Source organism: Eupeodes corollae, chromosome 3 (genome assembly GCF_945859685.1).
Source record: "Eupeodes corollae chromosome 3, idEupCoro1.1, whole genome shotgun sequence".
In the NCBI taxonomy this organism is placed as follows: Eukaryota; Metazoa; Arthropoda; class Insecta; order Diptera; family Syrphidae; genus Eupeodes; species Eupeodes corollae.
The window spans coordinates 91,588,389-91,609,895 of NC_079149.1; the positions used below are offsets into that span (position 1 = coordinate 91,588,389).

Sequence of the window (21,507 nt, forward strand, 5' to 3'; positions counted from 1 at the left end):
AGCCTTTATTTCAAGTTCTTGAAAAGATATTTGAATCGATATTCAATTTTTACGAACTTTGAGTAATGCTTTTTTAGATTTTTATTTTTTATAAAAAAAAACTGTCAATTCGATTTTTCTCAAAATTGTATCAGATGTCAAAAACATTATTCTTCGTTGCACAAAATTGTTTTGGAGATGATATCATATTTAAGTCGTAAAATTTTGGATGTGACAAATTTTATTTCAGTTTTTTTGATTTATAAAAAAACCGTTAAATGAATTTTTTTTTAAAATATACTTCTTTGATATCACGGTACAATATATTATATACAATTTAATTCAAGTCGCTTGCCTTTTTTGGTTCGTAAGATATTTAGGGTTAACCAAAATTTTCAACCTTTTTTCAAACTGTTATGGTAAAAAACCCACCCAAGCAATTTTCTTGAGAGCCCTTTCTGCATCGTTCTGCCTTATTATCTGTAAAACAAAATTTATTTGAAATCGATATCTCTTCTGGTTCTTGAGATATGGACGACGAAAAAAACGTCGTGGACGTACGGAGCACAGTCATCTTTCTAAAAATCTTTTATTTCGACTCTAGGGACCTTGAAACGTCGAGAAATGTCAAAATTTTCAATTTGACAAATCGGACCCATTACAATAGCTTCCTATTTGAAGTTAAAAATGAATGATTGCTATTTTTTGTTGTTGTTTCTATTTTTCTTTCCAGACGAAATCATCATTAACCTCGAACTTTTTACGGTTAAGTGAAAACAAAAAATTTTGCCCACAAAAAAAAAATTTGCCATTTGAGAGCATTATTAAGTACGATTAAAATATAGAAAGATTAACGACAAACAACTTAATTGTTAAAAAAGTATTGTGTTTTGAAAATGATGAAGATACTTGTCTCTATTATTTTTTCCAGCACTGTATGTATAAGCTCTGCTTCTCAACTTATCATATCTTCTCAATTTCCTCTTAAATCATCTCTTCTATTGAACAAAGTTCCGTAACCTTTTAAATGACAATATATCAAAATTCGGCATAATCAAATACGTTTTCTTAAATGCATAATTCAAAATCTTGTTTTTCATTTATTTATTAATAGAATAAACAATACACCAATTGATTTGGTTATTTTTAAAACAAAATGATTTGTTTTCAAGGTTTGTTTGACTGACTGTTTATAATAATGTTTATGTTTATAAAGTATACAATCCATAGCACTAAAAACACTAAAAGCTTTTATTTTTAAAACAAACCCTATATTCACCACAAAATAAAATATCAGCTGTTAAAAATAAACACACATGTGGTAGAATTTTTGTTTTGTTTTGTTGATGATAAGAAAACAATACAAACAAAACAACACTAAAAAAAGCTTTATAATCTGACACTACTTGTTTTGTTTATTATTCATCATCTTTCTTTATTATTATATTAAATGCGGACTTAACAAAAGCTTAGTTTGCCTTGCTCACCACCAAAAATGCCACTGCCAATGTCAAATTAGTATACAAAATACAAAATTCACCTCACAAAAGGCAGTGTCATCGAAAAAGCACCACCGACGAGCAACGATTCACGACGGAACGATACGCAGGTCTTGATTTAATTCCAAGTGTTCAACGACAAGGTGCAAAAAAGAGAGCCTGTCCCTGACAAAAACTGCCTGTTTTATTTTTTTTTCATCCTTGAAACCATCATTAGGATTGTTTCAATATATATAAAAATCGGGAATATTTTTATTAAATTTAATAATATTTTTTAAAACAAAATTAGACATAGTTTTAATATTCTCTCCGACCAAATGTCTAAAATGTGTCCAAAGTTTTTTTAGGAATACAAAATAAGAGTGAGTGGAATTTTAGTCAAATCCTTTTACTACCCGATCCCGAAGGCTTTTTTAAAGAATTTTTCATCGTCGTCGGTCGTAGCGTCGAATGTTGAAACTTTGTATCTGTGATTTTTTGTATCTTCTTAATTAACTCGAAAATTATTATATTTGCACTTTACATCCGGGGTGCACTGTTTCTATTTATTTATTTATATAGAAAACAACAAATCGTTTGAATCTTCACGGTCAACATATAGAATCTCATGAGTGTAAACAAAACCAACAAAGAAAAGGCGATACAAGTTTTGTAAACGATTGTGTGGTTCCCTTTTTATGGTTTGCGACAATTTTGAACAATAAAACAAAAAATATAATAAAAAATTGTGTGCTATTAAACCCCCCTGTTCAGTAATTGTGTGTCCTTGTATCGCAAGGTATTTCCTTTAACCCAGATATACCTAACCTACCCGTGGTTGTAAATCCAAAAGATACAAAAATAGAACCCATTGCAGTATTATTATTGTATTGCAGTTGTTGGTCTATCAAATGACGCATTCACAATTTGAAGCAAAATAAAATCGTCTATAAAAGTTGTTGTAAAAATTGTATTCATTTCATTGAAAGTTTAAATCGAAAAAAAAAAATACTTAGTACGTGTATTGAATCTCAAAAGAAGATTATCTACAGTGGGGATTTTAAAAAATATGACAGTTTAAATTTCATGTCACATCAAAAAAGGACATCATCATTAAAAAGGATAACCAACAAGAGTTATGTGCTTCAAAAGGGCATTGAGGTTTTTCTTGTGCTGCTCATCTAACCAGTTAGAGGGATTAAATGAGGTAAGACCAAGAAATAAAGATAGATATAGAGGAGGCTAGACTGACTTAGAGTGTTGTCTCTGGTCTTTTTGTAAATTATTGCATTTGATAAAAGTTTGCCGGTTGTGCTTACTAGAACAAGAAGAAGAAAAAAAAAGCTCAAAATTGTTGTTTATTTTTATATTTTCTATTCTATTATCTGTGGTTTCAGTATAAAATTAAGCGGTAAAAGGAGGCTATTCTCAAGCTCATAATCATCTCTCTTTGCATGCTAATGACGATGACACATTGTTTACATCATTGGGAAACAATTTAGGAGTCAGGTTTAACATGGCTTGAAAAAAAAAAACATGAGCTGATCACAAAACTGAAACTAAAGAATCTAACACAAGTTCAAATGTGGCAAATTTAAATAAGTGGGGGCATCCCATTGTGACCCCAGGGTAATTGGTTGAAAAGACCCGTAGGTGGTATTTATGTTGTTAAGCTAATTTTATCATGAATTCCACTCCATGTTTTTATGAATACTCGTACTAATTGAGGTTCATGATGACAAGTGCTTATAGATTTGAATTTGATATACGAGTATGTAGGTAGGTACCTACCCTGGGTATATTTCGTCTAAAAATAATTTGTTTTTCACAATGTCCATTAAGTTCGTGTTTAAAAAGGTATTCATTAAATGTAATGACAAATTTCACGAAAGTGCAAACTATTATTAATGATTTTTGTTTGTAAGTTAATTAAACTAAAATAGATTTATTACTGAAAAAGTCGTTGAACTTGTAAATGGGTACTAGCGTTATTAAACATATAATCTTTATATGTACAAACACAAATAGATGCCGTGATCTAAATGGCGCGCCGCGCCGCGGTGTCTGGATAGTTTGTGTATGAAATATTGATTAATATTTTTCTCCCTCGTGGGATTATAAAAACCCATCGATTTTTTAATTCAAAACTGCAATATATTTATAAAATACTTTTTTATTTACAGATATGTCACAGATGCTTATGAAATAATTTTATTTAGAATTCCCTGAACTTTCCTGATATTCTTAGGTTTGATTTGATTAGATGTGATATTGTGGTGGAGCCATGGCCACTACTACTCCGCAGTGACAAAGGATACAAAAAAAATTATGCAGAGACATTTTCTATACTTAGTTGTGTGATGATTATGACTTTTAAGAATAAATTGAAGGCCAATCATACGTCATACACTCAACTATGTATACATTCGAAAGAAAACTAAAGAAAATGAAAAGAGATAAATAATTTGAATCTACGATTATTAAGACTGTTTTCATACCCGTCCTTAAAAACAGTAAGGAATCTGAAAGAAGAATTTGTTTAGGCAAAACCAAATAGTGACATCAATTAAGTAGTAAGGACATCCCCAAGGACCCAATTAACACCCTTGCGTCGACTATATTAGATTTTTATTGCAACTGTAAATTAATGGGCGACTTTTCATTACCGCAACATGAAATTCCTTCTGATTTTTTTTTTACAGTTAGGTAGGGGTCTCAATAGAACATGTTTTAAATATTAAGGTGAGAAAACACCTTTAAGTCATAGAACAAAATATTTTCTTTTTCGGACTTAACCTTACTTTTTTTTGTATTTCATTTTTTGAGCGTAAAACAAGTTTTTTTTTCATTGATAGCACTGCGTACTAACAGCTAGGTATGTAAGAGGCGACATGCTGCCCCCCTGCAACCCCCTGATTTAACAAGTATTGTACAAAATTGGTGACATTAAACCTTTAAAACGATATCATCCTAGTAGCCGACAAGGCTAACTATTTAAGCCACATATGTATATCCTTGTCATAAAATTTGTAATGTCCTTTTGTTGGTGAAAGTTATCGATAACTTTACAAATTTAGGTCATCATAAATAGCTTGTTGGACACTATGCACAGACCTTCTTTTTTAATTAGATCCAAAGAAAAGAAACTTAAGGTGTTCATTCTTAAGATCCAATCGAGATTACTTATTCGAGGAATACATTTTTTGGCCAATATTTCGTATGGTTGTAGTGAGTTTTAACTACTTCAATGCGTTTTTATAACACGTTTCGTTCTGTTTTGAAAATGAATGTAGTTGAAACTTTTGAGATGATAGCCGTAAAATAGCGGGCTCTTAAAAGTGAAACCTTTTATTTGAAAAATGTAATATATGTACATATTTGGCAACATTTTTACTTACAGAAACTGAAATTCAAATTCAAGTGAAAATTGAATATGCACTTCAGTCTGTCAATACCTTGAAATCGTTTGTTTTTGTTGACTGATACTTTTGACCGAGGTTATGAAGAATTTTTGACCAAAATGGAGATGAAAATAGAAGAAGAGTTCATAAAAAAAAATTTCGGCAGTAAATAAATAAAAGTTTTGCTAAAATAAAAAAAAGTTTGTATACACTTTAATAAAGAACAAAAGATGGAAAATCGGTTCTACCGAAACACCGGATATAACGAACGGATTCTCCAGTCCCATCGTGTTCGTTATAACCGATTTTGACTGTATATTTTTTGACTTCTTGTTTTCAATCTGGCATACTCTTTTTTGGAGTTGGTCTTTTTGACAGCTGTTACTTGATTTATGCTCGGTTAATTTTTGTCCATTTCATAAGGGGCCAACCCATAGAATCCGTCGTATGCGTTGCGGCGACGGATCAGTTGACCAAATGGCTGCGTTCAATCTCAGACAGATAGGGTATCCAGATATACATATACATATCTAGATGGCGGATGGTCGCGCTTTTTGCCACAATATGGTCTCTGCACCAATTCTTTTTTCAATTTAATGTGGTTTAAATTTTCCGTGAATAAGCAAAGCAAATCATTCACTATTGCTTCCTTTGTCGAAGCCCCAATCTAGACAGAGTGTCAACTTCTCGTGAATTTGATGCTTTGTCTGATTCTATCCAAAGAATTGTTTCGTCCTATCCTTGCACTGAAATCGTTGTTACGGGCGATTTCAATGTACACAATTCTTCATGGCTTCAACATTCGGGCCAGTAAACACCAGAAGGAGTGTGTGCTGAGGTCTTCGCTAAGTTAAACCACCTAACTCAGCTGGTCAACGAGCCCACTCGAATATCGGACGTGGTAGGTCGAGCAGAAAATACTCTTGACTTGTTTCTTACCTCTGACCCTGGTAAGTACTCTGTTAGTGTTCTATTTCCCTTAGGCACATCTGACTATTGTGTCATATCAGCAAATTTCTCGTGTAAAAACTCTCCAGTTAAAGAAAGAGCTCCTAAGAGAACCGTTTGGAAATACGAGAAAGCCAACTGGGACGGTCTTAATAATTACTTCAGGATCTTTAACTGGTCACTATGCTTCCTTGATAGTGACGTTGACGGCAGCGCTGATATGATCAAAAGTTTGATTCTCCTGGGAATGAGAACTTTTATCCCGAATAGGGTTAAAAGCATCAGACCTAAGGAAAACGCATGGTTCGATGCTAGCTTTAAAGAGGTTATTAGGGTCAAGAAGGTAAGTTTCCGTTGCTATAAAGCCAACCGTACTGAGGAAAGCACGAAAAAGTTCAAACAAGCCAGGAAGGCCTGCAACGCCCATATTTGATGGACCAAATTTTTACATGACCAAAAATAACGGCAAAAAATACTGCAATGTCCCAAAGGCAGTACAAATTTTTGGTCATTTGTAAAAAATATGAGGAATTCTTCTTCTTCCTCGGTTCCTACTCTCGTTGCGAATGACACTCCATTTGTTAGCTCCTTAGAGAAAGCAAATATCTTTGCTAGGCAGTTCGCCGCCAATTCAACGCTTCCAGTGAGTGTTATGACTCCGCCTGTACTTGATCGAGTTAATGATTCTATGGGGAAAATCTTTTATCGCGCTCGTACTGTAGGGAGAGTCTTAAAAGATCTTAATATACATAAATCTGCTGGTCCGGATGGTATCCCCGCTATTGTTCTGAAGAGGTGTTCTTCATCGCTGGCAAAACCACTGCGTAAGCTTTTTCATCTGTCCTACTCCTCAGGTCTCGTTCCGAGCAGATGGAAAACAGCATTTGTCCAGCCTATTCCCAAAAAAGGCGAATCTTCCTCACCGTCTAATTACCGACCGATTGCACTTACGTCCCTTTTTTCCAAGGTCAAAGAAACCTAATTATCAGCTCAATAAATATCTTGAAGAACGGAAGCTTCTTAATGACCGGCAGTATGGCTTTCGTAGCAATAGGTCCACTGGTGATCTCATGGTTCATCTTACAAAACAGTAGATCAAATCTTTACATAGTTTCGGAGAAAGTAAGATTATTGTACTAGATATTTCAAAAGCATTTGATGGGGTTTGGCATAAGGCTCTATTATCAGAAACGCGTGCTTTCGGTTTTCATAAATCCCTCCTTCATTGAATTAATAATTACCTTTCGAATCGTTCAATACAAGTAGTATTGGATGGATTCAAGTCTGAGAACCACAAAATAAATGCTGGTGTGCCCCAGGGCTCTGTTTTATCTCCAACACTCTTTCTCATTTGTATTAATAATCTCTTGTCTGCAACTTCTAATCCAATACATTGTATCGCTGACGATAGGACGCTTAGCTTTTCATATTCGTTTTCAGATTCACACCCCTCTTCTTCGGATGTGGAACTGCAACGACGAAATATGATAAGCTCATTAAATTCCGACCTAAACAGCATTGTACAATGGGGAATAAGAAACCGCGTGGAATTTAATGCTTCGAAAACGCAATGCTGTCTTGTATCGTTAAAGCGAAATATACCCCCTAGCCATTATCCATAAATGGCACTTGCATCGAGGAAACAGAACATCTCGATATTCTCGGTATGTGTATAACCAACCACCTTATATACGTCCAAAGCTTGAGTATAACTCCCATATCTGGGCTGGTGCTCCTCCAACTTACTTAAGCCTCTTGGATAGTATTGAACGTAGAACATTTAGATTGATTGGTGATATTACCATCATAAGATTATTTACGTCACTTAAACATTGTCGAAATGTTTCTTGTCTTACCCTCTTTTACCGTTATTTTAATTGTTTATGCTCTAGAGAAACAGCCAGCTGCATTCCTCCCCTTAAACAGTTCAACCGTAATACTCGCGCTTCTAGGAATGCTCATCAATAAACCCTCGAGCCCAACTTCGGTCGTACTGTCAAGTACAGAGATTCGTTCTTTAGCCGTACTATGCGAATGTGGAATGCCTTGCCACACTCTGTTTTTCCCAGCTGTTGCAGTATTGAGAATTTAAAACCAATGTGCACCGACGCATCCTTTCAACCCCTCTCTCCCTTTCCTAGTGCTCACACTGTGTCTACATAATAAGTGTAGTATATCCTTTTGAGTGTGCGCTTATTATAAAAAAAACCTTTTTGTTAGTATTTTACGTGTAAAATAACAGCTGATCAAAAACAGCTGAGATGCCAAGAAATGAATCCAAAGGTATCCAAGAATTTCTGGGTTATTAAGGTATCTCACAGAATAGCTTATTTCACACATGATGAATTTCAAGAAACTTGAAAATTGATTTCAGCTTTTTGTATTTCTTGGTAAAGAAAAGATACAAAATATTAGTTGAATTTGGAAATGAGATCGAAATTCTTCCAAACTATATCTAGGTATTGTCACTTCATAATAGTCCTCATTTATGTTAGGATAGTTTTCTGTTAAACGTAAATCGTTTAAAACCGGTGATTTCGCAAGTAAATTATTAATCGTATAGAATTCCAATTGAGCTGAGAGGAAACTCAACATATCAATTCATTATCGTCCGACGAATCGTTTGAATTATCCATTAAAAGTTTTATTTTACAACAATTTTGACTTCGAAGCTTAAATGTACCACTGCTTTTTGGGAACAGCTATCTTAACACAGCCACCCAACTCGTTCAACAAGTTATCCAAAACACGAGATTGAACGCAGCCATTCAAAATGATACCTCTTATTGGAAGGCCTTATAAATGTCATTATTAAGTCACCTTATTATCGTTCCATTAACCATTAATTAGTCATTAATTAAAAATATTCGCAATCGTTTCTTTGACATTTAATTTAATGTTTTATTTTAAAATGTAGAAAAATACCACAGTTCTTTGGCTTGACCTAAAATGAGTAACGATTTCGATGTTGTCAATTTTTATTGAGGTTTACTTTGATATTCTCCTTTTAAACAAAACAAACCCCTTATTTATAATAACGAGGGTAGATAAGCGTAATCTTTGTCCCTTGAACCTACAGTTATTTACATATTTTATTTATGATTTCTTCTTTTTGAACAAATTAAGAAAATAAATAAACTTATTAAGAACATTATGACTCATTGTTAAGAATTTAAATATTTAAAACAAGATTCTTGAGTTTCAAGTGTTAGTTTCCTTTATATATCATTCCTAAAAGCTTTGAGCAATAGAAATATTTGATTAAGTTTAAATTCAATCACATTCAATTAATTTGATTTCATTTAATACTTGACGCCCAAGTTAGTGGATTTTATTTTAAAAAAAAATATTTGTTTTGTAGTGCTCATACTTATGTATATGATGACCTCATTGTGCTAAAAAATTTCACCCAACCCATCCAAATAAGTCAGAAGTTGCAATTACTCATGTTTAGCTTTTTATGGAGCTGTATCGAAATACTTTTGTTAAATTAAAGCTTAGAAAAAAAAAATCATCTAAAGTGTTGCGGTCAGTCAGTCATCGTAGCAAAACAAGCAATACCCGATCCGTTGCTGTTGTGCATACAAATGGATTCAAGTCTGCTTACATATTTCAAAGTCATTCTCATTAATTGCTTAACAAACTAAAATTAAATAAATTGAAATGAAATTGAATTTTGGAATTCAAAATGTGCAGGAAAATCCGAGAAAAATAATGAAATAAATTGAAATGAAATTGAATTTTGGAATTCAAAATGTGCAGGAAAATCCGAGAAGAATAATGACAATAATGACGACGAAAGGACACTTGAACTCAATAATTTAATTGTTGATCTAAAATCAATATTCTATTAATTGAAATCAAGTTTGTTGAAATGTACTACCCGTGGGGTAATGGTTAGTGCGTAGGGCTGTCATGCCCGAAGTCTTGGATTTAATCCCTGCCAAACCCTAAAGCTTTAATTCACGGGTACTGTGGGGAATTGAAAAATAATCCAAGAGTATAATTATTCGGATTCGGGATAAAAATTGTAGGCCTCCTTCATACCTAAAACTACTCGCACACAGGAATGGTTGATAGTTGCAAGCCGCTAAGCGCTCATTCTCTCAAAGTTGTTGCGCCACCTAGTTTATTGTCTGTATTTATTTAAGTTCGTTAAATACAAGCAGCTATTTGGCCTTTACATAGCAAAATGACTTAAATTACTAAAAAAAATAATATTTAATGGAGCAGCTCATTTTACAGTAAGTGGGACATATGTATGCCTATTGTTTATTTATGCTACAGTAATTCATCACATTAACTCTTTTTATATAGAAGAAATACAATCCGCAAAAAAATAAAGCATTAATTAAACAAAAATGGTTTGATGTTGAATGCATGAAAGCAAGGAAATTGTCGTTTAATTACCTCAATCTTTTAAGAACCCACAACCTACAGATTTTTAGAAAATTATATACGGATGCGAATAGGAACTTCAAACGATTGTGTTACGCCAAGAGAGTTTCCTTTGAAAATTTATTTCCGTTATAAATAACACCCGCTCATCTTCAGAGTTTTGGAAAGCTGTTAAGCATCTTAATGGAAAAATAAATACTATCGCTCTGGGTTTGCAAGCATCTGATCTTAGAGACTACTTCATCAGCCTTCTCAATCGCTCAACAAATGGTCCTTTGGTGCAATATGCAGATCCCTCGATCCTCGATGAGTACTTAGATGCCCCTTTTTCGATCCAAGAAGTGAAAGAAGTTGTTGCAAATGCAAAACTAAACAAAGCCCCAGGGGATGACCGAATCCCCTTTAAATTCTTCAAACCCGCCACGGAAAAATTTATCTTTCTTTTGACATCCGAATTCAACCGAATTTTCGAAAGTGCCTCTGTTCCGGAAGTTTTTCATAAGTCAATTATTTTTCCGCTTCACAAAAAAGGGAGCTACGAGGACACAGCAATCTACAAAAGGGATTTCTTTTCTTAACACCAGCGCTAAGCTATTTGCTGGACTTATTCACAACAGACTGTCGAAGTGGGTGTAGGACAAGAACATTCTATCGGAATTCCAGTCTGGTTTCAGGAAAAGTTATTCAAACTTAGACCATATTTTCTCACTGCTGAACATTGCTGATCTTTATAAAAGGAAGCAGAAGAAATTATACGCTTTCTTTATAGACTTCCGTGCAGCTTTTGACTCTTTCGACCGTCAAGCTCTCTTTTACAAGCTCTCTGTATCAGGTGTGTCAAGTAAAGTTATAAACGTGCTAAGAGCGATGTTCGACAACAACTTAGCTTACGTTTGGGATGGCGAGTCTATATCCGAGAAGTTTGCAACAGTAACTGGTCTTAAGCAAGGCTGTATTCTTAGCGCCCTCCTATTTATAATTTTCATAAATGATATTACTGATGAAGTAATAGGTAGAATGACTGTTCCAGCCCTTATGTATGCAGATGACATCTTGCTATTCTCCGAAACAGTAGAAGGCATGCAGCTGATGATAAACAGGCTTGCGATATATTGCAAACGATGGAATCTGGTAGTTAATTTGCAAAAATCGAAGATAATGATTTTCGGAGGTGGGGGTGGCAGATATTCAAGAAATGAGCAGTGGAAATAAAACGGACAGACAATCGACATTGTGCGCGAGTACAAATATCTAGGAATTTTGGTAACCTCAACCCTGAATATGAGACAACATCTGGAGGGCAAATTGGCGGAGGGCAAATTGGCGGAGGGCAAGCGCGCAGTATCTTCGTTATGGAAAAGGTGCTTCAGAAACAGGTATGTTGAGCACAGTGCTAAGCAAAAGTTGTTCCGCTCTACAGCCCTGTCAATCCTGCTCTACGGAACGCAAGTTTGGAGATATTCCTCCTTTGAATCTGTGGACAAATTCCTAAGATATTTTGTGAAAAGAATACTTCGACTACCAAAAACTACCCCAAACTTCATGGTTTACCTAGAAACAGGTACACCACCTTTGATTACGGACACCCTCGCAATGCACTTCAACTACATATATTGTAAACGTATTTGGAAGGGATGGTAATCGGATACCAAACAAAGTTCTTAGAGCAGCTATCCAAGGAAAACTATCAATGTTCGAAGAATTGACTAACCTCGCCGAAACATGTGGTACAACCATGAACTTATCCTCATCCTCAAGGGAATAACCGTCAATACTAAGGAGAAAGTTCAATGAGATCCTCGATAAGTTTGGAAGCATCTTGTTTGAGAGATATGCATCGGAAGCCAGCTCTTCTCTGTCTAGATGCTACTATAATCGTCTTAACTATAATCTTCAACAGAACTCGTACCTTTTAAATAAGAACTCATTAAATAAAATAAAGATTATTTTCAAAGCCAGAGGAGAATTGCTCAGTCTCAACCTTGTACCCCACCGACCAGATCTGCCTTTACTGTGTAGTCTATGTAGCTTGAAAGCGCGTGAAGATACATTTCATTTTATTGCAATATGTCCTGTTCTGATTGAAATTCGGTTGAGATACTTCAACAAACGCAACTTGGAAGAAGAAGAAATGCTCAGCATACTCAACGGCGACCAGGGATGGGATGGACTTTACAACTATGTTATCACAGCATTGCGTTATAGAAAAGCTATTATTGAAGAAGATTTTTAATTATGTAAAATAGTAAACAAAACAAATATTAACAATTTCTTTTTTTTTCAATGAATTCATATTATAATATGTCACTCTGGGAGACGGCCCAATAGGCCATACCAATTAGGCTTTAGAAATTAATATTATGAAATGTTATTATTCTAAGAAATAAAGAAGTCAATTAAACTAAACTAATAGAAGAAATATGAGAAAAATATTTAAAACTACATGACACAACAGAGTAGACTATAAGTATAGGTCCATCTACTTTTACTTGAAAATCGTTAGAGCCTTTTTTTTTTAAATTAATTCTATATGTATGCATTTAAAATTTTTAGTTTAAAAACATTTTTAATATGCAGTTATTAAAAGTTTATTAATGTATGTTTTACAATTCTATTGCGTTAATAAATAACGACCCATTTTCGAGATATCGAATTTCGAAAAAAAAGTTTAATATATTTGTTTTTAATCGAAAAAGTAAATTTTGACATTTTTGTTCATCAAATATTATGGAGACAGTATAAGAGCTTGTGCGGAAAAAAATATTGAAATCGGTTCATTAGTTCTTAAGAAAACTTAAAATCAAAATACCGGTTCTAAGTGGGGTACCCTTCTGAAGTATTGAATGAAGCCAAGTTAAGAAAACAAAATTTAGAGAAAATTTAATAAAAATCTATCGGTTCGTTTTTGAGAAAATTCGAATTTTCTGCTGTTTTTCTTAAGTGGCGGGCGTAGACAGACAGACTTCCTTTGACTTCTCCACCATCTTAAAGTCATATTTGACTAAAATCTTGAGGTCAACATTTTTTTACAAATGCAATACTTGCTATATACCTAAGTCCTTATATGTTTCACGTAAAAAGCAGTATTTTTTTAAGAAACTATATCAGTCAAATGGCCGGAACAGCTACAGATGCAGCGCCTTATTCTCTTCATAAAATTTTCGGTCATCAGTTGGTACATTTGAACCTTTATGTCTCTGATAACTTCACGAATTTCGTCTTTAAAGTTACGGTTGTAAGTAAAGCTAAACTCGTTGACTCTATGACTTCCCCAAAAAATCAAAAATTTCCTTGTTAAAGCATTGTCAACGTTTCTGGTGTCAACACCACTCTTCGGTCATAATAGTCTCAAAATGCGATGATGCGTTTGTGAGCCATTGCGAACTGTTCGCATATATTTTGACTTTTCTTTCACATGAGCTTTAAGCACTATTCACATGAGCACGACCAACGAATGAACGAATATTCGTGGATTTTGACGTTTTTTTCACATGAGAGTTTTTTATTCGTCGCGAATATTTTTTTAAGGAGCCCCAGCCGAGCACCATTCATTTAGGTTAAGTACGCGCGATTATTTTATTCGTTGCGAGTGTGGATAATGTGGAACGCAAATAAAGTTTGACAGTTCGTATCAACCATCATTTTTTTCGCGACAAATAAATTTAATAATATATTATATTGAATAGTAAAAGTATGTATCATTAATCAAATAAAAACTTTATTGCTATCGTTTTTTTTTTAAATTTGTGTGGAAATATGTCTTCAAACGTATATAAACTCACATTTCGTAATTCATTCATCGTTCGTTGGTCGCGCTCATGTGAATACTATTTTAAGTTATTTTTTAATGTTATAATAATATATTATTAGTAATGAGTATGAAATAAAAATAAAAACATTCGAAAAATTCAAAGAAAAGTTACAGAACTTTTTATGAAGTAATGATGCTTTTTCTGAGTACAGTACATAAAAAAGTTAAGTTACGGTAACTGCGACATTTGCTAAAGGTGTTGTATTATATAAAAATTAAAAGAGAACAAAATATCTAAGGTGCAAGAGTGGTGCTAGAAATCCCATCCCAAGAATGAAATGTTAATAAAAGTTGGTTGGTTTGGGTGGATTGATTCGTCGAACCAATCAACAAAAGAAGTCACTCAGTTAATGAAAGTAAAACAGGGTTTTTTGAGGAAAATTGATTTGCTTTAAAATAACTATAAATTTTGTTATAGTTTTGATTTTGACTCCACCAGATCAAGCGTTTAAAATATCTTGTATATGAATCAAGTTTTAATTGAAAGAAAAGCTCCAAAAATGTTATCTTCAATTTTTGCCAAACATGACTTTATTCTTATACTTGCACCACTCCTTACTCAAATCCTGTGTTACGATTCAGTCACTGCATTGTCACTGCAACTTGGGCTTATTGTAATTTAAAAAAAATAAATAAGGCCAAATTTCAGCATTTGGTCATATTGCAACCTGACAAAGTGAAAAAGAGCCACATTTTTTTGAGAAATAATACCAACTTGCCTTTACGGTGAATTACGTACCCTCCTACTTGGGCACACATCCTGAAATGTTGTTTTATTTCACTTCACTTTATTTTACGGCACTTTAAAAATATGCGTTGCCTATTGTACTTAATTCTACCATGTCAATGTTAGAGCAGTCATTTCAATGACCGAGTTGACTAAAAAATATGAGTCAAAGTGAGCCTCAAAGTACTCGTCAAAGCCCTTCCCTTTTCACAGACGATTTGAGTGGCAACAAAATCTTCGAGAACCATAATTCCTAAAAAGGTTTGCTGTCTGAAAATGCCAATACACCTAGACTCCTGTGATAACTCGTCAAAGCATTTGAAACTAATTATGAAACGTTTGATACAAAAAAAGTCAGAATTTATTAGATTAATGTGATCACATCATTATAGTTCAAATCTCCTGTAAATGCTCTACAACATTAGCTTATGAACATATCTAGCATAACCATCGTTTTTAACAATTAGGGAGTGTGCGTTGTTGGAAAGTAAACAATTTTAAAATTTCCAAGAATTTTCTTGATACACACCAAGACAATGAAATACACTAAAACAAAACTTACTCTTCGTTCTCACCTAGCAACCAAAATACGAGTAGCTTTGCATTTCCTCTCCCTTTTTGATTTGTTTGTTCGTTATTTAAATATAGCTACATACATCTGTTCCACGCGAAAATCTACACAAAGTTAGACCATAATCTACGAACAAACCCCTTTCCTTCAGTTCTTATTAACTTTTCATAGGAATTTATTGTAATGAGTCCGATTTGTCAAATTGAAAATTTTGACATTTCTCGACGTTTCAAGGTCCCTAGAGTCGAAATAAAAGATTTTTAGAAAGATGTCTGTGTGTGCGTGTGTACGTACGTTAGTACGTCCGTACGTTCGCGACGTTTTTTTCGTCGTCCACAGCTCAAGAACCAGAAGAGATATCGATTTCAAATAAATTTTGCTATACATATAATAAGGCAGAAAGATGCAGAAAGGGCTCTCAAGAAAATTGCGTATGTGGTTTTTTTACTATAGCAGTTTGAAAAAAAGGTGAAAATTTTGGTCAACCCTAAATATCTTACGAACCAAAAACGCTAGAGACTTGAATTAAATTGTATATAATATATTGTAACGTGACATCAAAGAAGTATATTTTTTGAAAAAAAACTGGGACTGGTTAAGTCCCCTAAAAAAATTTACGACTAAAATATGATTTCATCTTCAAAACAATTTTGTGCAACGAAAAATAATGTTATTGACATCAGATAAAATTTTGAGAAAAATCGAATTGAATATAAATTTTTTTTATAAAAATAAAAATCTAAAAAAAACTTTACTCAAAGTTGGTAAAAATTGGATATCGATTCAAATATCTTTTCAAAAACTTGAAATTTAGGCTTTAAACTGTGGTGCAGAGTCTTTAAAATCAATAAAACACAAAACACGAGATCTTAACTATATGGCAGTTTATTTAAGAATCGACCCATACAGCTATTGATAGAAGCTTTTATAACATTAAGCATAATACGGTACATTTATGTAATCTTGAAGATCATACGATCATTACCATTGAAATCAAAGCAATGGAATTGGTTTCTATTTACTTAGCTTGAAGACAAAATATAAGTATAAGACAGTATGGCTTGCAAGAACAGTGACTACTGATAAATTTTCGCCTACAGATCGGCCATCCTGATCGTGAAATCGTCCCGATTACATAATACAAAATAAAAATAAGATAATATCGATAATAAATTCTTGAGAACTTATAAAATCATTTGACATGTCAATCGTGTAAGAACTTATAAATTTCGTGTAAATACATAGAAGATGTAAAAAAGAAATTAAATTAAATGAACATTTAAATAAAGAAAATTACAAATCACATTCAAAGCAATTAAGAATAAAAAGTTAAATTATAAAAAAAATTATTTGTCGATAGTAAATCCATTGAGATTATTAGTGTGGGCGCATTATAAAATGAATAAGATTTATTAAGTTGACTTTTATTCTTAAGATGCATTCATCTTATCATGCTTCAAGTCAGCGTTGGGTACCGCGTACAATCTCATATTGCTCGGAGAGCTTATACCTTTGTAAGGTAGCCGTGATAATTGTAAGCCGTCGATGTCACCAATAGTATATCTGTCATTAGGTAGGACGCTTTTAACCTCGTATGGTCCTCGATATTTGGCCAACAGTTTTTTATTTATTCCCGGAGTGGTGACGACATTTTTTACCATAATGTAATCGCCAGGTTTATATTTTGTCGGACTTTTATGATGATTGTCATAATAAGTTTTATTTCGTTTTTGTTCCCTTTCAATATTGACTTCAGCTTCATCCCTAATGTCTTCCAAACTCTTTCCTTCAGAGGCTACGTTTTCAACTAAATATTCTCTGACCTTGTCACAAAACTCTCCTTTCTGATTTCTACCAAATAATAAGGTGCTTGGAGCAAAACCGGTGCTTCGGTTGACACTGTTGTTGATGGCAAACTCAATTTTATCCAAATGTTTGTCCCAACCACTGTTCGATGAGGCTTCACACTCTTTCGCAAGCATAGGTGTTATTATGCGGTTAAGGCGTTCAACCTGACCATTAGATTGTGGGGAGTGAGTTGCCACTTTAACATGTTGAATATTGTTGGCTTTCATGTACTCAGCAAACTCCTTTGAGGTGAAACAGGTTCCACGATCTGATATTATGCGATTTGGTCTTGAAAAGTTGGAAAAATATGTTTCTAAACAGGATATAGCTTCTTTACTCTGAGTGCTTTTAGTCGCATATAACTTTGCAAATTTGGTAAAACCATCAACTACCACAAGAATATGTTTCTTGCTAGAACGGGAGTTAGGAAAAGGACCGAGATGGTCGATATGTATGGTATCAAAGGGAAGCTTTCCTTTAGGTATAGAGTGCAGAACTCCTTCGGTTTTCCCTGATCCAGGGGAGAAATAGATGCATTTGAGACACCCTTTAATAAAAGTCTTGATCTTGTCCTTCATTTTAGGAAACCAATATAATCCGGACAGGTGTGCAAAACATTTCTCGACCCCTAAATGGCAAAGCGCTTCGTGGTGTGTTCTAATGACCTGATCCTCCATATGAGATGGGACGTAAAAAACTATTTTATCTTTAATCTTTCGATAAATCAACCCATCAACCATTTCATACAAAGGGCTTTCAGTCCTACTCAACTCTGCAGCAATTGAAATTATCTTAGGGTCAAGTTTCTGGGCAGCGGCTAGAACAAATTCAAAAGATTCATCGTCTATATGCATGATATTAAAAGATCTGCTCAAGGAATCCACATGTGACATGCGATCACTTTTTCTATGCTCGACCGAATACTCGTACGCTTGCAGCTCCAACGCCCACCTTGAGATACGAGGATTCAACGATTTTTTGCTTAAGGTTTGCACTAGAGCTTGACAATCTGTCACAACCTTGAACGGAATTCCGAGAAGATATATTCTGAATCGTTTTAATGCATAGATTATAGACAATGTCTCCAGCTCGTAGCTGTGGAATTTACTTTCAGCAGGTGTCGTACGCTTGGAAAAGTAAAATACCGGATGGAATCTTCCATCACTTTGTTTTTGAAGCAACACCGCTCCGAAGCCTTGCGCACTTGCATCACAGTGTAACTCTGTGATGTTATGTGGACTGTAAATTGATAAAACTGGGGCTGAAATCAATTTATTTTTTAACAATTTAAAAACTTCTATTTCCCAAAAATGAATGGAGCATCCTTTTTAAGTAGGTCGTATAAAAGCTTTGCTATGTTTGCAAATCGATAAATAAATTTTCTAAAATAAGAACACAGTCCGAGAAAGCTATGCACATCTTTAGTTGAAGTCGGTGTTGGAAAATTTTGAATAGCTTTGAGGTTTGCATCGTTTGGGCTGACACCAGCTTCGGTTATTCTGTAACCTAAATAAGTAATTTCTTTTTGTAAGAAAAGACATTTGTCCAACCTGAGCTGCAAACCCTTTGCAACGACTATATTAATGACTTCTCTAAGAATCTCCATGTGCTCTTCAATGGTTTCGGTGGCAATAAGTATATCATCTAAATAGGTCATGATTTTTGATTGTGAAATCATTTTCCCAATCAAATACTTCATATGTATATCGTTCAAAAACAGAAGGAGCATTTCGAAGCCCGAAAGGCATCCTTGTGAATTCGAACTGACCAATGGGAGTAGTAAATGAAGTATACTTCATTGAATCATCTTCCAGCGGAACGTGATAAAATCCGTTCCTTAAATCTAGGGTTGTATAAAACTTTTTATCTTTTAACCTGTCAATATTGTCCTCAATCAGAGGTAACGGGTAGTTGTCACGCTGAGTAATTTTGTTGAACTCCCTAAAGTCAACACACAGCCTGAACTCTTTATTTTTCTTTTCGACAAGCACGATAGGGGACGCGTATTGTGAACTAGATTCTCGAATTATACCTTTATCTAACAAATCTTTAAGAATCTTTTCAAGTTCAATTTTGTGTGCAAAAGGCAATCTCCGCGGAGGGCAATGAAACAAAATATCTCTAGACAAAACTATCCTCATCTTAAATTGACTTTCTTTCAAACAAATTTTATCAGAACTCGGGTGAAAAACTGGTCTTACTATCTCTACAACACTTTTCCGAATATTAAAAGGTAAATCCTCATTCACTTTAATTTCAAACTCTGAATGCTCATCACTGACGTCAATATTTAATATTTGGGAAACAAAATCTACACCATCATTAACATTACTTACAGATCCATGCAATTGATGACATTGACTTGACGAAATTACAGACTTATTGACAACAGCATGCGTTTGTTGACAATCACTTGACGACGACGGCAACGACAGACTTGAAACACGATGACTCTGGACATTGATAGATTCTGTTGATAATTCATTCTCTTGACTCTCAGCTACTTCGCTGGTTCTTTGCAGCACCATACCAATTTTCTCAATGAAGTTTCTACCAAGCACAACAGGATAGCTCATCGAATGATTTTTAACTACAAGTAAAGAGAGATTAGTTGGAAACTTATCAAAAAATATGAGAGAGTTAACACTTCCCAAGACACTAAGTGGGCTGTTGTTGACGCCGCAGTAGGAGCGACTGTTTGGTTCCAACGGTGCGATCATAAACGGTGACAAAAATTTCTCTTGAATAAAACTTATTGGACTCCCCGAGTCCAAAAGCGTTGTTAAAGTGATCGAACTTTCTGCATGGCCATGTACAAACTTATAAAAAACATCTTTCTCGAAATCATTAGCTGCTGACGAATGTTGTTTTCCAGAACTGCTGGATGCATGATGCGAAACATTGTTGTTGACTGCTGGATTCATCTTGCTGTTATCATCTTGAAGTGTCATAACCGGTTTCTTGCTGGGACAGTTGTTGGCAATGTGTCCCCGGCAACCACACTTGAAACAAGTGAACTCTTTCTTCTGATGATAAGAGCCACTAGCTGGAGCAACATTTGCGTCACGTTCTGTTGTTGTTGGGCGATTACTTGTCCGAAATGTATTGTTTTGTTGTTTGCTGCGATTGTACAATTGATGTGATGTACTGGGCTTTGCTGGCAAATTGTCACGACTGTTGTTCTTGTATTTCTCATACTTTTGTAACGCGAGCTTGAGCTCATCGATGTTATTGGCGTTGTAAAGAATGCTTTTGTTGACTTCTGTATCGGCAATGCCTTTGATAATAATTGGATAAGGTCTTCTTCTTCCACGGGATTATGGGATGCGATTTCTTGCATGCACAAAACATATTGTTGAACAGTTTCATCTCGTCGTCTTTTTCTTGAGCTAAGTTCACGAAAGATATCAGCTTTTGTTACATAACACTTAAACTCACCAACGAGTGCGTCTCTCAGTTCTGTCCAGCTTCGTAACTTCAGGGTTCTCACGAAAAGCCTTGCTGTACCACTTAGGAGTCTCTTCCCATATATAAACTTTGTGCGGTCGTCTAAATGAAGAATTTCTGCATACTCATTGAAATGTTCAACCCACCGATCAATAGGGAAGTTATCATCTCCACTAAATGGACACATTAAATCTTCCATATCCTTGAAATTATGCGAAGCATGTGACTTTTGGTTTGAGTCTGCGTCGTCCATCTGCAATTGTCTCAGTTTCTGCTTCAGTTGAATTATCTCCTCTTTCTTTCTACAAGCTTCTCGAAGAAGGTTTAGCTCCTCATCAATCTCCTCGCTATCATCATTAGACACGTGTTCCTCTTCGATGTTTCTAGCTCCTTCAGGCCTATGTTCTTGAACCAATCTTAAAAGATCTTCCTCTTCATAGCCTGCAACTGCTTCCTCTACACGAAGTCTTAACGTCGCTTTACTACCATTAGTTTGCATATTCAAAGAACGCAAAACATTTTTGAGAATAGCAACAGTTGCTACTTCTAGGAACTGATCGAATTCTTCTGGCATATTAACTTGTTAAATATTCTCGAAATTAAAAAATTAAACTCAAAATGACACTGTGGTAAGATTCCACTTCTGAAAACTGTGGTGCAGAGTCTTTAAAATCAATAAAACACAAAACACGAGATCTTAACTATATGGCAGTTTATTTAAGAATCGACCCATACAGCTATTGATAGAAGCTTTTATAACATTAAGCATAATACGGTACATTTATGTAATCTTGAAGATCATACGATCATTACCATTGAAATCAAAGCAATGGAATTGGTTTCTATTTACTTAGCTTGAAGACAAAATATAAGTATAAGACAGTATGGCTTGCAAGAAC

The 21,507-nt window shown here is 34.4% G+C and overlaps 1 protein-coding gene across 4 annotated transcripts in view; it reads left to right on the plus strand.

The window, feature by feature from the left end:
* LOC129949477 (galectin-9C-like) overlaps positions 1 to 21,507 on the plus strand; it is a 62,436-nt gene that overhangs the window by 27,744 nt on the left and 13,185 nt on the right. Inside the window, exon 1 of one of the 4 annotated variants that reach the window (XM_056060970.1) lies at positions 1,534 to 2,664. The exons of the other annotated variants lie outside the window; for them this stretch is intronic. Within the exon in view, the coding sequence (XP_055916945.1) occupies positions 2,596 to 2,664 (69 nt within the window). The 5' untranslated portion in view covers positions 1,534 to 2,595. Of the gene's footprint in view, positions 1 to 1,533; positions 2,665 to 21,507 lie in introns of those variants that run through there. 4 annotated transcript variants of the gene reach the window in all.